Source organism: Oncorhynchus mykiss, chromosome 24 (assembly GCF_057628025.1).
Source record: "Oncorhynchus mykiss isolate SJ-2025 chromosome 24, ASM5762802v1, whole genome shotgun sequence".
NCBI lineage: Eukaryota > Metazoa > Chordata > Actinopteri > Salmoniformes > Salmonidae > Oncorhynchus > Oncorhynchus mykiss.
The window spans coordinates 15,781,566-15,798,326 of NC_143045.1; the positions used below are offsets into that span (position 1 = coordinate 15,781,566).

Sequence of the window (16,761 nt, forward strand, 5' to 3'; positions counted from 1 at the left end):
TCAGCTGTACTCATAATAAGTTACATTATTTTTGATCTAACTCGAAAGAGTAAATAAAATATAATGACTAATGCTGCTTGTTAATCTTGCCATCAAGATCATCATTAACTGACCTGTATTCTGCTGTTCCCCCAGTCGGCAACAATGATGTTCCCGTTGGCGTCCACGGCAACGCCTGTCGGGGCATTGAACTGTCCGTTCCCCTCGCCATGGGAACCAAACTTAAACAGGAACTCCCCGTCTGCACTGTACACCTATTAGGGAAGGAATTCAAACTGTTCAGAAGTAGTGTGTCCTAACCTCAACCCTAGTATCATGTCCACAGCCAGGTTCAACTCTAACCTCAACCCTAGCATCATGTCCACAGCCAGGTTCAACTCTAACCTCAACCCTAGCATCATGTCCACAGCCAGGTTCAACTCTAACCTCAACCCTAGTATCATGTCCACAGCCAGGTTCAACTCTAACCTCAACCCTAGCTTCATGTCCACAGCCAGGTTCAACTCTAACCTCAACCCCAGCTTCATGTCCACAGCCAGGCTCAACTCTAACCTCAACCCCAGCTTCATGTCCACAGCCAGGTTCAACCCTCACTCTAACCTCAAGCCCAACCTTAAACCACAACCCTAACCTACACTGTTCAGAGGTAGTCTACCACACACATCCAACAGTTAACATAACAAAGTTCATTTGAAATTATTCAAACTGACATCAGATACCCAACAGTGGAAGTGGGACATTTTCCTGTGGCACAGTGATGTACAGTAACTACAGGATGGCAGTGAGGGAATGACACAAAGCTGCAACCACAGAACGCTCAAGGCCTGAAGTCAAGGCATTTTAAACCTACCTGATATGACTACAGTAACACACACACAAACACAGAGAGAGAGAAAGAGAAAATAGTGAGACGTACCTTCACTGAATGGTTGTGGAAGTCTGTTACCACAATCTCATTTTTGTTGTTGATCGCCACAAAGTGGGGACCTAGGGAAGGGGAGGGAGGAAGGGAGGGAGAGAGGAGGCGGAGAGAAGATGAGTCATCAACATAACAGTGCAGTAGAGGAAGTTCCAGACTATTTTAGGACTTTGTACACAACAGGACTGTGGAAACACCAAGCAATGTCCAATGTAAGACATGGCAATGAGCAGTTGTATCATGAAGAGACTGCTATACCATACATCAATACTTACTGAACGCAGGGCCAGATTTACTCAGCTTGGGTTCCAGTGAAATGTTTGTACCACTTTTTTCTAAAAATGAAACAATAAAATGTGATTGAAATGAGTGACAGGTTTCTCCATGGAGCTAGTGAAGCCATATCATTGGAGGGTTATAGAAATGGAAGAGAATCACACTGACCAAAGAGTTAAAAGCAGAATACAATAGAACAGGAATTGTTCCAAAAATAGTGACAATCAGTGGAATAAGTCCCAGAACTGCAAACCCATAGATAGATCATGCAAGGAGTATCTCCCCTACCTGTGAACTGTCTGTCTGATGTCCCCCTGGCTCCAAACTTAGTGACCAGCTTCCCATTGGCCTGGAAGATGAACACACAGCAGGCCTTGTTATCCACGGTGATGATGTGTCCGTTCCTGTCCACCGCCACTCCTTTAGGGCCCATCAGACGACCCGCCCCGATCTTACTCTGTCAGGGAGATAGAGAGAATGGAAGGTCAGAGGGAAAGATGTGATGAGTCTTATCTGACGTGAAAATCAAAAGGGGCAGCTATGGGAAAGCTCAGTGCACCCGGTACGTATAGAACATATAGTAGACTGTTTAACGTTGACGTTTCAGCTCGAGGTCTTTCTCAAGACCAGTCTCCTAGAGTATCCTCATGACCTCTCACCTTGAACTTCCCGTCGGAGGAGAAGATGCTGACCCAGCGGTTGTCGTAGTCGGCCACAATGATGTCACCGTTCATATCCACGGTGACCCCCGTGGGGCGCTGCAGTTGCCCCGGCGACCGACCCCTGACCCCAAACCTCAGCTTGAATGCCCCATCGTTGGAGAACACCTGGAGAATAAATACCACAACAATTGTCCCTTTTTGTCCCTTTTTCTTAAGGGACAATAAGGAATAGGGTGAAATGTGAGATGTGCCTTGAAATATGTGCTTGACCTGTGATACTATGATTGAAACTATAGCCTTAACCTAATACCTTTTCTGCTTTGCAATGTAGTACACTCATCCCACCCTGTCACTATACACATGGTTACCTTTCTCTCACAGGTTGTATGCAGTGGTGTAAAGTACTTAAGTAAAAATACTTTAAAGTACTACTCAAGTAGTTTTTTGGGGAATCTGTACATTACTTTATTATTTATATTTTTTTACAACATTTACTACATTCCCAAAGAAAATAATTTACTTTTTACTACTTTTTACATACATTTTCCCTGATGCCCAAATGTACTCATTACATTTTGAATGCTGAGGCAGGACAGGAAAATGGTCCAATTAACACAAGATAATCAAGAGAACATCCCTGGCCTTCCCTACTGCCTCTGATCTTGCAAACTCACAAAACACAAATGCTTCATTGGTAAATGATGTCTGAGTGTTGGTGTGCCCCTGGCCATCCGTAAATTAAAATAACAAAAACATTGTGCCCTGGTTTACTTAATATAAGGAATTTGAAATTATTTATACCTTATCTTTTACATTTGATACTTTAGCAATTACATTTACTTTTGATACTTACGCTACCGTTCAAAAGTTTGGGGTCACTTCGGAATTTTCTTGTTTTTGAAAGAAAAGCACATTTTTACAGTGTAGACATTGTTAGTGTTGTAAATGACTATCGTAGCTGGAAACTGCTTCTTTTTTATGGAATATCTACATAGGCATACAGAGGCCCATTATCAGCAAACATCACTCCTGTGTTACAATGGCACGTTGTGTTAGCTAATCCAAGTTTACAATAGCAATAAAACTGTCCTTTAGACTAGTTGAGTAACTGGAGCATCAGCATGTGGGTTTGATTTCAAAATGGCCAGAAACAAAGAACTTTCTTCTGAAACTCGTCAGTCTATTCTTGTTCTGAGAAATGAAGGCTATTCCATGTGAGAAATTGCCAAGAAACTGAAGATCTCGTACAACGCTGTGTACTACACATTCACAGAACAGAGCAAACTAACTAGAATAGAAAGAGTGGGAGGCCCCGGTGCACAACTGAGCAAGAGGACAAGTACATTAGAGTGTCTAGTTTGAGAAATGGATGCCTCGCAAGTCCTCAACTGGCAGCTTCATTAAATAGTACCCGCAAAACGTCAGTCTCAACTGGTTGTATGGCTGTAGTCTCACCTGTATACACTGGTTGTTGCTGTCAGCCACTACGATACGTCCGTTGCTGGAGGTGGAGATTCCCTGGAGGTTTGTAAACTCTGCTTTATCTCTCCCTCTAGTTCCTGTCAAACCATCACACATCCAGTTAGAACACAGAGTCAAACCATCACACATCCAGTAAGAACACAGAGTCAAACCATCACACATCCAGTAAGAACACAGAGTCAAACCATCACACATCCAGTAAGAACACAGAGTCAAACCATCACACATCCAGTTAGAACACAGAGTCAAACCATCACACATCCAGTTAGAACACAGAGTCAAACCATCACACATCCAGTAAGAACACAGAGTCAAACCATCACACATCCAGTAAGAACACAGTCAAACCATCACACATCCAGTTAGAACACAGTCTCAAACCATCACACATCCAGTAAGAACACAGAGTCAAACCATCACACATCCAGTAAGAACACAGTCTCAAACCATCACACATCCAGTAAGAAAACAGAGTCAAACCATCACACATCCAGTTAGAACACAGTCTCAAACCATCACACATCCAGTTAGAACAGAGTCAAACCATCACACATCCAGTAAGAACACAGAGTCAAACCATCACACATCCAGTTAGAACACAGAGTCAAACCATCACACATCCAGTAAGAACACAGAGTCAAACCATCACACATCCAGTTAGAACACAGAGTCAAACCATCACACATCCAGTTAGAACACAGAGTCAAACCATCACACATCCAGTTAGAACAGAGTCAAACCATCACACATCCAGTAAGAAAACAGAGTCAAACCATCACACATCCAGTTAGAACACAGTCTCAAACCATCACACATCCAGTAAGAACACAGAGTCAAACCATCACACATCCAGTAAGAACACAGTCTCAAACCATCACACATCCAGTAAGAAAACAGAGTCAAACCATCACACATCCAGTTAGAACACAGTCAAACCATCACACATCCAGTAAGAACACAGAGTCAAACCATCACACATCCAGTTAGAACACAGAGTCAAACCATCACACATCCAGTAAGAACACAGAGTCAAACCATCACACATCCAGTAAGAACACAGTCAAACCATCACACATCCAGTTAGAACACAGAGTCAAACCATCACACATCCAGTTAGAACACAGAGTCAAACCATCACACATCCAGTAAGAACACAAGGTCAAACCATCACACATCCAGTAAGAACAAAGTCAAACCATCACACATCCAGTTAGAACACAGAGTCAAACCATCACACATCCAGTTAGAACACAGAGTCAAACCATCACACATCCAGTAAGAACACAGAGTCAAACCATCACACATCCAGTTAGAACAGAGTCAAACCATCACACATCCAGTAAGAAAACAGAGTCAAACCATCACACATCCAGTTAGAACACAGTCTCAAACCATCACACATCCAGTTAGAACACAGAGTCAAACCATCACACATCCAGTAAGAACACAGAGTCAAACCATCACACATCCAGTTAGAACACAGAGTCAAACCATCACACATCCAGTTAGAACACAGTCTCAAACCATCACACATCCAGTAAGAACACAGAGTCAAACCATCACACATCCAGTTAGAACACAGAGTCAAACCATCACACATCCAGTTAGAACAGAGTCAAACCATCACACATCCAGTAAGAAAACAGAGTCAAACCATCACACATCCAGTTAGAACACAGTCTCAAACCATCACACATCCAGTAAGAACACAGAGTCAAACCATCACACATCCAGTAAGAACACAGTCTCAAACCATCACACATCCAGTAAGAAAACAGAGTCAAACCATCACACATCCAGTTAGAACACAGTCTCAAACCATCACACATCCAGTAAGAAAACAGAGTCAAACCATCACACATCCAGTTAGAACACAGTAAAACCATCACACATCCAGTAAGAACACAGAGTCAAACCATCACACATCCAGTAAGAACACAGTCTGTGTCCATGGAAACGAGGGCTAAATAGCAGAGTCACGAGTTATCACAGAGAGAACTCAAAAGATCTTCATCGGTAAGATTGCTGAGAGCAGTGAAACAAATTGTATTTTCCTACTTTTCCCACAGCATTGTCTGTACCCTGCAGCCTGCACTGAGAAAACTAAGATAACTATTATCCAACTTGATCACTATATGTGGTTGTCTTACTTTAGTCTTATTGTACCTACTACAGTTGCAGGCACTGCCTCTGGATACGAGTGTCTTGATGAATGTCTTCATCAGTAACACTGCTTTAAAAAACTATGGGAGCATTGAACCAATGTGTGAGTATTCCCTTTTCCCCATGGCCTGTTTTGTACCATGCAGGCTTTTAAACTGATTGTCAAAGACAGTAGCAAAGAAAGCTGTTTTTGAAAATGTTTTTACCTGTAATTTGCAATCGTGACTTGTGATTGTTTTAGCTACTATAGTTAAATCCACTTTAAAGTCATAGGATAAGATAACCACCTAAATAACTAAAAATGGAAATATAAGCAGCTGTACCACATAGTTAAACTAATATTAATTTACTATTACATGTCTCTGATCTGCACCTACCGACTCTGTAGATGAGTTCATCCTCGATGGGGTTCTCCTTCTTCTTGGTGGTGCTGTACATACTGGAGGGTCTCCTCACAGCCTTCTGTCTGATGTGGCCCCCCGTCCCACTAGGACTCTTCACCCTCCTCTTCACATCGTCTGGAGATTGCAGAACGTCCGAGGGCTTGACCGCACGCAGACGGAACGGACTGCCCCTGACCGGCTGGTCGTATAGGAGGAGAGAGAAGGAGAACTCCCCCTCAGAGCGCATGGTATAGCCCACCTGCAGAATATTTTGGAACAGACCCTTATCAGGCACCTCCAGGGGAATAAAGGCTTAGACAGTACAGCTGCATACAAAGTAAACACTACATTAAACACTTGACAATACATACATTGGATAGATTACATACATTAGATTACACAACACATATATTGCAAGTTATGATGTCATATACGAAGTACAGTTATCCTCACCTCATACGTCCCATTCTTATTATCCACCACCTCCGTCTCCGTGGTTACCGCCCCGTCCACCGACATAATCTCGGCCCGCAGCGCCGCGTTGCCTGTCTTTACCAGCTCGCTGTCCTTATCCTTGGTCGTCACTGTGACGCTGGTGTGCTGGCCAACCAGTGTGTGGCGTAGTCCCTCTCCCGTGGCGACGGAGGTGTGGCCAATGGCTCCCGTGGTGATGAGCACGCCCAGGTTCTGGATAGAACGACGAAGACCCTCTGTCTCCACCTGGCAGTCAAGATGGCCATTCTCATGGGGCTGGGAGGGGGAAAGGGTAGGTTTGTTAAGTTGATCAAATCAAACTTTATTTGCGACATGCGCCGAATACAACAAGTGTAGACTTTACCGTGAAATGATTTACTTAAAAAGCCCTTAACCAACAGTGCAGTTCAAGAAGAAGATAATATTTACCAAGTAGGCTAAAATAAAAAGTATTAATAAAAAGTAACACAATAACAATAATGAGGCTATATACAGGGGGCATCGGTACAGAGTCAGTGTGCGGGGGTACAGGCTAGTTGAGGTAATCTGTACATGTAGGTGGGGGCGAAGTGACTATGCATAGATAACAACCAAACTGCGAGTAGCAGCAGTGTACAAGAGAGGGGGGGGGGGGGTCAATGTAAATTGTCCTGTGGCGATTTTATGAATTGTTCAGCAGTCTAATGGCTTGGGGGTAAAAGCTGTTGAGGCTTTTGGTCCTAGACTTGGCGCTCCGGTACCGCTTGCTGTGCGGTAGCAGAGAAAACAGTCTATAACTTGGGTGACTGTAGTCTCTGACAATTTTATGGGCTTTCCTCTGACACCGCCTATTATAGGCCCTGGATGTCAGGAAGCTTGGCCCCAGTGATGTACTGGGCCATTCGCAATACCCTCTGTAGCGCCTTACGGTCAGATGTTGAGCAGTTGCCGTACCAGGTGATGCAACTGGTCAGGATGCTCTCGATGGTGCAGCTGTAGAACCTTTTGAGGATCTGGGGACCCATGCCAAATATTTTCAGTCTCCTGAGGGGGAAAGGTTTTGACGTGCCCTCTTCACGACTGTCTTGGTGTGTTTGGACCATGATAGTTCGTTGGTGATGTGGACACCAAGGAACTTGAAACTATCGTCCCGCTCCACTACAGCCTCGTCGATGTTAATGGGGGCCTGTCCGGCCCTCCTTTTCCTGTAGTTCACGATCAGCCCCTTTGTCTTGCACATATTGAGGGAGGGGTTTTTGTCCTGGCACCACACTGCCAGGTCTCTGATCTCCTCCCTATAGGCCGTCTCATGGTTGTTGGTGATAAGGCCTACCAATGCTGTGTCATCAGCAAACTTAATGATGGTGTTGGAGTTGTGTTTGGCCATGCAGTCTTGGGTGAACAGGGAATACAGGAGGGGACTAAGTACACACCCCTGAGGGGTCCCAGTGTTAAGGATCAGCATGGCAGACATGTTGTTGCCTACTCTTACCACCTGGAGGGGACCCATCAGCATCCTTATGGCTTTGTCCCGAATGGCAACCTATTCTCTATGTACTGTAGTGCACTTTTGACCAGGGCCCATTGGGAACGTAGCCTTTATCATCATTGTATACGTATATATGTGAAACTAGCGTCTCCACCAACCTGTTCTGGGTAGGTGTGTCGGGCCAGGGCGCTGACCCTCTCCCCCATCTGTTTCTGGACCAGCAGAACCTCTGTAGCACTGCCATGGCTCAGAGCCTGCTCCGTAAAACTACTGCAGCTCTGGATGTTGTCCTTACCCTGCAGGAGAGAGGAGAGTTGGGCCTGGAGCACCTACAGACAGAGAGAAGAGGAGGGATGTTAAGAGAGGGAGGAGAGGAGAGAGAAATAGTTGGAGGGAGGAGAAAGGGATAATAAGAGTCAGGGAGGAGACAGGGATAGTAAGAGTCAGGGAGGAGACAGGGATAGTAAGAGTCAGGGAGGAGACAGGGATAGTAAGAGTCAGGGAGGAGACAGGGATAGTAAGAGTCAGGGAGGAGACAGGGATAGTAAGAGACAGGGAGGAGACAGGGATAGTAAGAGTCAGGGAGGAGAGGAGACCGGGAGGAGAGAGGCATAGTAAGAGGAGTCAGGGAGGAGACAGGGATAGTAAGAGACAGGGAGGAGACAGGGATAGTAAGAGACGGGGAGGAGAGGAGACCGGGAGGAGTGAGGGATAGTAAGAGTCAGGGAGGAGACAGGGATAGTAAGAGACAGGGAGGAGAGGAGACCAGGAGGAGTGAGGGATAGTAAGAGTAAGGAGGAGACAGGGATAGTAAGAGACAGGGAGGAGAGGAGACCGGGAGGAGTGAGGGATAGTAAGAGTCAGGGAGGAGAGGAGAGAGAGAATGGTAGTTAGGTAGTCAGAAACAATGTGAAGAGGGAGAAAAAGGAGGTAAGACCGAGAGAGAGATAGTCATCCACAGGTAGTTCTTCATAGACCATCACTGTGTCCCAAATGTCCCCCTATTCCCTATATAGTGCCCTACTTTTGACCAGAGCCTTATGGGCCCTGGTCATAAATTGTGCACTGAATAGGATATAGGGTGCCATTTGGGACAGCAAATCTAATCCAGTTTCAGGTACCTTCTGCTTGGTGCAGCAGATGTTCTCCAGGTCAGTGATGAGGGTGGTCTTCCTGAGGTGTAGCGCCCTCTCTAGCTCCTCAAAGGTACTGCTGATCTCTGTCACCGCCTCGTTCTTCCTGTCAGTCAGCTGCTTGGAGATCTCCCCTACCAGCTCTATAGCAGCCCTCAGCTGGGGCAGCCTGGGACAGGAAGAGGAAACAGTATACGGTCACTACCTCACACAGTCCAATCAAGTCTAACCAATGAGCATGAACAGAGGAACTGACTAAATGTGTGTGCAATTTCTATCGATCTTCATGAGAAGCTGAAACCAGAGACTGGAAAACTGCACTCCGGTCATTTATCATTGCACTTACCAAGACTTATCCAGTGTGTACACGGTCAATGTACTCAGAATAGGGCTTTAACCATCCTATTACCGTCCCTCAATACAGACAGAGTAGTGTAGACCGTCCCTCATTACAGACAGAGCAGTATAGACCGTCCCTCATTACAGACAGAGCAGTATAGACTGTCCCTCATTACAGACAGAGCAGTATAGACTGTCCCTCATTACAGACAGAGCAGTATAGACTGTCCCTCATTACAGACAGAGCAGTATAGACTGTCCCTCATTACAGACAGAGCAGTATAGACTGTCCCTTACGGGCAGAGCAGTATAGACCGTCCCTCATTACGGGCAGAGCAGTATAGCCTGTCCCTCATTACGGGCAGAGCAGTATAGCCTGTCCCTCATTACAGACAGAGCAGTATAGACCGTCCCTCATTACGGGCAGAGCAGTATAGACCGTCCCTCATTACGGGCAGAGCAGTATAGACCGTCCCTCATTACAGACAGAGCAGTATAGACTGTCCCTCATTACAGACAGAGCAGTATAGACTGTCCCTCATTACAGACAGAGCAGTATAGACTATCCCTCATTACGGGCAGAGCAGTATAGACTGTCCCTCATTACAGACAGAGCAGTATAGACCGTCCCTCATTACAGACAGAGCAGTATAGACCGTCCCTCATTACGGGCAGAGCAGTATAGACCGGTTTACCATCCAGTACCTGTTGCGTATGGCATCCAGCTGGGTCTTCAGGGCTGCTTTCTGTTGCTCCAAGACATCTCTCAGAGGGACAGTCACATGTTCCCTGTGCTCTCCCTCAGTACACTCCAAACACATGGCAGTCTCACACGACTCGCAGTAGAACTCCATCACCTACAGGGGGCGCAGGGGAGCAACACACAGCACAACTCAAAACACATGATGACTCACCATAGACCAGGCAGGTTCATACAGTGACAAGGTCAAACATGGATATGTTTTCTCAATGTTTGGGGGCTTGTAAATGTGATTTAGCTAGTCAATGGTACATATCCACAAAGCGACTCAAAGTAGGAGTGATGATCTAGGATCCGATTAGCCTTTTAGATCATAATGAATGAGATTATATGGACAGATCCTAGACCAGTACTCTTACTCGTCCCAGATCTAAAAATCAGTTGTGTTCACTCTATCAGTCATTGACACCAATGTATCATCAATTAGATGCCAGACTGAAGCCTACCTTTCCCGCTTTGTTGGGGCAGGAGAGTTGCAGCAGCGGGGTAGTAGAGGGGTAGATGGGACAGTAGAGGGGTAATAGAAGCCTACCTTTCCCGCTTTGTTGGGGCAGGAGAGTTGCAGCAGCGGGGTAGTAGAGGGGTAGATGGGGCAGTAGAGGGGTAATAGAAGCCTACCTTTCCCGCTTTGTTGGGGCAGGAGAGTTGCAGCAGCGGGGTAGTAGAGGGGTAGAGGGGTAATAGAAGCCTACCTTTCCCGCTTTGTTGGGGCAGGAGAGTTGCAGCAGCGGGGTAGTAGAGGGGTAGATGGGGCAGTAGAGGGGTAATAGAAGCCTACCTTTCCCGCTTTGTTGGGGCAGGAGAGTTGCAGCAGCGGGGTAGTAGAGGGGTAGATGGGGCAGTAGAGGGGTAATAGAAGCCTACCTTGCCCTCGTGGTTGGGGCAGGAGAGCGGCTGGCAGCGGGGTAGTAGAGGGGTAGATGGGGCAGTAGAGGGGTAATAGAAGCCTACCTTGCCCTCGTGGTTGGGGCAGGAGAGCGGCTGGCAGGCGGCAGCTGCACTGACTGACTCCAGCACACTACAGGCCTCTGGAGGAGAACACTCTGGGTCCCTCTGCAGCACCTCCATCAGGTTGGTTATGAAGAAGTTGTTCTGTAGCGCGGCCACGCCCTTCTCTGGCAGGATGGACGTCTGACGACACACGGGACACGATAGTGTCAGGGACTGAGGGGGGATGTAGTTCTGTAGGCATCTGGAAAAGACAGGAGAGAACAACAGGGATGGCTTGTTATAAACCATGTCAAGTTGATGGTTATGGCTCATTACATTTAGACAAATGTCAACCCTTTCAACAATTGCCGCCAATACAAAGGGTCAAGTCAAGGATCTACAACAGTGCAGCCTACTACAGGCAGTGCATGCAATATGTCTGCTCAGTAGGCCAGTAGCCTTTCCTGAAGATGATGTGAACAGAACAGACAGGGCAGAGGACAGTGCAGACGTCAGCGAGCTGTGTCAGGCAATACAGAGAGCGCAGAGCTCGCGCAGGCAAATGAGGGCATTCCTGTCAAGTGAGGGTAGCAGGGATGGAAAGAGCTGCTAGCTGGCAACATCACTGTGGACTGTGCCATCTCTTCTGTTCTCCCTTCTCTTTCCTCTCTTCCTCCACATCTCTCCGTCTCTCCACGTCTTTCCGTCTTCCCCCTGTGAATATCTGGTGAGATGGGTGAAACAGCAGTACTGTGGCACCCTCAGGAGAATGCACCCTGCTCCTCCTCCACCAGGCCTGGAGAGGCTGCCTGTCACTTTAAGTCACAGGGAAGCCAAGCTGCTTAGGAGATCCCTGGCATACAGTACCAGGACCCTCTCATGACTTTATGGCGTAACATACTGTATATATACATACATATATATATATACATATATATATATACATATATATATATATACATATATATACATATATATATATATACATATACATATACATATATATATACATATATACATATACATATATATACATATACATATATATACATATATATATATATATATATATATATATATATATATATATATATATATACATATATATATACATATATATATACATATATATATACATACATATACACACACACACACACACATATACATATATACAGTGGGGCAAAAAAGTATTTAGTCAGACACCAATTGTGCAAGTTCTCCCACTTAAAAAGATGAGAGGCCTGTAATTTTCATCATAGGTACACTTCAACTATGACAGACAAAATGAGAAAAACAAATCCAGAAAATCACATTGTAGGATTTTTTATGAATTTATTTGCAAATTATGGTGGAAAAATAAGTATTTGGTCACCTACAAACAAGCAAGATTTCTGGCTCTCACAGACCTGTAACTTCTTCTTTAAGAGGCTCCTCTGTCCTCCACTCATTATCTGTATTAATGGCACCTGTTTGAACTTGTTATCAGTATAAAAGACACCTGTCCACAACCTCAAACAGTCACACTTCAAACTCCACTATGGCCAAGACCAAAGAGCTTTCAAAGGACACCAGAAACAAAATTGTAGACCTGCACCAGGCTGGGAAGACTGCATCTGCAATAGGTAAGCAGCTTGGTTTGAAGAAATCAACTGTGGGAGCAATTATTAGGAAATGGAAGACATACAAGACCACTGATAATCTCCCTCGATCTGGGGCTCCACGCAAGATCTCACCCCGTGGGGTCAAAATGATCACAAGAACGGTGAGCAAAAATCCCAGAACCACACGGGGGGACCTAGTGAATGACCTGCAGAGAGCTGGGACCAAAGTAACAAAGCCTACCATCAGCAAGGGCATTGAAGATGAAACGCGGCTGGGTCTTTCAGCATGACAATGATCCCAAACACACCGCCCGGGCAACGAAGGAGTGGCTTCGCAAGAAGCATTTCAAGGTCCTGGAGTGGCCTAGCCAGTCTCCAGATCTCAACCCCATAGAAAATCTTTGGAGGGAGTTGAAAGTCCGTGTTGCCCAGCAACAGCCCCAAAACATCACTGCTCTAGAGGAGATCTGCATGGAGGAATGGGCCAAAATACCAGCAATAGTGTGTGAAAACCTTGTGAAGACTTACAGAAAACGTTTGCCCTCTGTCATTGCCAACAAAGGGTATATAACAAGTATTGAGATAAACTTTTGTTATTGACCAAATACTTATTTTCCACCATAATTTGCAAATAAATTCATTAAAAATCCTACAATGTGATTTTCTGGATTTTTTCTCATTTTTCTTCTCTTCTCATTTAGTCTATCATAGTTGAAGTGTACCTATGATGAAAATTACAGGCCTCTCTCATCTTTTTAAGTGGGAGAACTTGCACAATTGGTGGCTGACTAAATATTTTTTTGCCCCACTGTACATACACACACACACACACACACACACGACACCTGTCTGAGTGGATTAGTCTATCACTCTATGACATGTGCTACAGTAATTGTATATGGTTATATTACATAAGAACAATAGTGCAACACTAATAAGCATAATATTATTTTATAACAAATGCTCTTTCTTGGTGTTGAGAACAATGTGGCGGAGGCAGCAGCAGAATGAGGAGATGAGAAAACAGCCCTTGCCTTATTGTCTAAGAAAAGTGAGGAGAGAGGAAACACCAACATAATTAGGTCTATAATTAATAGCCTAACAGTTAAATGTGCCTGGTTTTATAAATCATCCATATATATCTCCAGAAATAAGACAGATCCTGCTTCTGTTGCCTGTTTGAGTTAATTGAGCTACTGATTCCGTGAGCGCCAAGCCCCACGCAAAGGCATGTCAAGTATACGATTTCACAAATTTGGCTGTTTTAATAAATCTCCTTCTTAATGTTATTATTACTATCATTATTATGACCATCATTATAATAAGTAATGTCATTATCATTAGTAGGCTTAGTATAGCAGCCTTCTAATTTAGTATTAACACAGTAACTTACTTAAGTATTGAAATATAGGTCTATACAGGCTACTATATCAATCAATTATTCATTCATGGTCATCACATAACATAAGAGTCATTCATGATTTGAAATGCAATCAAGCATTTTAGTTTTAAAATAATTTAAAGCGAGCCTTGAATAATTAGCTCAAACAATAAATAAACTGTTCCATTTTGGAAATTGCATTCACGAATGAATGTGACTGTTTTTAGTCTTGGCTATAATAGTCTTAATAAAAAGTCATAATAAAAAAAACATTACAACAAAGTCTCTGGTACACTTATTATGTACTTAGTGTTGCTAACATTGTTCCAAAGCAGCACTATCAGTAGATATCTCAGATAGGGGTGAGTGAGGCCTAAGAGGGTTTTATAAATAACCATCAACCAGTGGGTCTTGCGACGGGTATACAGAGATGACCAGTTTACAGATGAGTATAGAGTGCAGTGATGTGTCCTATAAAGAGCGTTGGTGGCAAATCTGATGGCCGAATGGTAAAGAACATATAGCCCCTCGAGAGCGCCCTTATCCGCCGATCTATAAATTATGTCTGAGTTATCTAGCATGGGTAGGATGGTCATCTGAATCAGGGTTAGTTTGGCAGCTGGGGTGAAACAGGAGCGATTACCATAGAGGAAACCAAGTCTAGATTTTAAACTTTAGCCTGCAGCTTTGATATGTGCTGAGAAAAGGACGGTGCAATGTCTAGCCACACTCCAAAGTACTTGTATGAGGTGACTACCTCAAGCTCTAAACCATCAGAAGTAGTAATCACACCTGTGGGAGGAGGGGCATTCTTCTTACCAGACCACATTACCTTTGTTTTGGAGGGGTTCAGAACAAGGTTAAGGGTAGAGAAAGCTTGTTGGACACTAAGAAAGCTTTGATGTAGAGCATTTAACACAAAATCCGGGGAGGGGCCAGCTGAGTATAGGACTGTATCATCTGCCTATTAATGGATGAGAGAGCTTCCTACTGCCTGATCTATGTTGTTAATGTAAATTGAGAAGTGCGTGGGGCCTAGGATCAAGCCTTGGGGTACTCCCTTGGTGACAGGCAGTGGCTGAGACAGCAGATTTTCTGACTTTATACACTGCACTCTTTGAGAGAGCTAGTTAGCAAACCAGCCCCAAGACCCCACAGAGGCAAAAATACTCCTTAGCCTGCCCACAAGAATGGAATGTCAATAGAAATAGTAACATAATATTGCTTAGAATCAAGGGCAACGGTGACATCATTGAGGACCTTTAAGGTTGCAGTGACACATCCATAACCTGAGTGGAAACCAAATTGCATACCCGAGAGAATACTATAGACATCAAGAAAGACAGTCAGTTGATTATTGACAAGTTTTATCAACACTTTTGATAAACAGGGCAAAATAGAAATAGGCCTATAACAGTTAGGATCAGCTTGATCTCCCCCTTTAAATAAAGGACGAACCGTGGCTGCCTTCCAAGCAATGGGAACCTCCCCAGAGAGGAGAGACAGACTTGGCGATTATAGGGGCAGCAACCTTAAAGAAGAAATGGTATAAACCATCTGACCCAGATGGTTTTTATTGTCAAGTTTAAGGAGCTCCTTTAGCACCTCGGACTCAGTTACTGCCTGCAGGGAGAAACTTTGTAGCGTGGCAGGGGGAAAAGGGGGAGAAGCATCGGGGATAGTTGCATTAGAAGGGGTGGGATGGGCTAGGAGGCATGGCTGAGTCAAATAGGAATCCTGACTTAATATAGTTCATATAGTTCACTGTAATAGCTACTGTAAATTGGACAGTGCAGTTAGATTAACAAGAATTTAAGCTTTCTGCCAATATCAGACATGTCTATGTCCTGGGAAATGTTCTTATTACTTACAAACTCATGCTAGTCGAATTAGCCTACGTTAGCTCAACCGTCCCGTGGACGGGACACCGAGCCCGAAGTAGTTTTAACGGACTTGCCTAGTTAAATAAAGGTTCAATTTTAAAAAATGACATAACTAGTCAAATGTATTCCACACATCTGACTTCCCCTTTACCTCATGAGCAACCAGTAGCCTAAACATAACCCTGTTTCGAGTTTATTTGTCACGTCCTCTGCATCCATTCTACTGTAACGGTGCTCCCAGTTTGTTATAACCAATTCATTGATGTGATTATGATATGCTATAGGTCAGGCCTTATTGGTCACATGCATGGGGTGCATACATGTGTCACATAAAGAGAGCGAGGGTTGAGGGAACAGGGGATGTTTTTCCTAAACAAATGCGGGATTTCAGTAACGTAACTTTTCAGTTATAATTGGCTGTAATTATGTTGCAGCTTCAGCAACACGGACAGTGCTATATACACTGTGGTGGTCGCTGCAGCAGGGAGGAGAGACACACAACGGGTGCTAGTCACACAGTCACTGTCTCTATTTTTTAACACAGTGCACGCAGCCAGTCTGAACCAAGCACAGCGCAATCAAATCAACTGCTGGTTGGACTCCCTCTAGTCATTTGTGTGTCTTAATTATTTAATCAAACTGTGTGCTTAAAGCACAAGCTCAGTGAATATAGTTGATTTGGTTAAAACAAATTGGATGTGTCTATATATGATCGACAAAGATTTTTTAGGGTTATGGTATAGGCCAGGGTTCCCCAACTGGCGGTGATTTTATTTGGTCACCCCAAGTTTTCTGAGCAAAATAAATAAATAAATGTATTATTTTATTTTTTATTGTTAGACATAAGACTGTAAAAACACCAGCAAATGAGCTCCAAGTGATTTTAATTTTGGAAATCTGTTCC

At 44.3% G+C, this 16,761-nt stretch overlaps 1 protein-coding gene across 4 annotated transcripts in view; it reads right to left on the reverse strand.

Annotated features, from left to right (window-relative positions):
- LOC110503833 (tripartite motif-containing protein 2) overlaps window positions 1-16,761 on the reverse strand; it is a 43,053-nt gene that overhangs the window by 2,321 nt on the left and 23,971 nt on the right. For 2 of the 4 annotated variants that reach the window (XM_036961307.2, XM_090218445.1), the window contains 12 exons: window positions 11,011-11,251; window positions 10,005-10,156; window positions 8,949-9,129; window positions 7,986-8,156; window positions 6,339-6,635; window positions 5,880-6,144; window positions 3,313-3,416; window positions 1,855-2,022; window positions 1,484-1,652; window positions 1,195-1,254; window positions 917-987; window positions 114-254 (listed from right to left, as the gene is read on the reverse strand). In XM_036961307.2, the coding sequence (XP_036817202.1) occupies window positions 114-254; window positions 917-987; window positions 1,195-1,254; window positions 1,484-1,652; window positions 1,855-2,022; window positions 3,313-3,416; window positions 5,880-6,144; window positions 6,339-6,635; window positions 7,986-8,156; window positions 8,949-9,129; window positions 10,005-10,156; window positions 11,011-11,251 (2,020 nt within the window). Of the gene's footprint in view, window positions 1-113; window positions 255-916; window positions 988-1,194; window positions 1,255-1,483; window positions 1,653-1,854; window positions 2,023-3,312; window positions 3,417-5,879; window positions 6,145-6,338; window positions 6,636-7,985; window positions 8,157-8,948; window positions 9,130-10,004; window positions 10,157-10,923; window positions 11,252-16,761 lie in introns of all 4 variants that reach the window. The other 2 variants (XM_090218443.1, XM_090218444.1) reach the window with 1 other exon arrangement.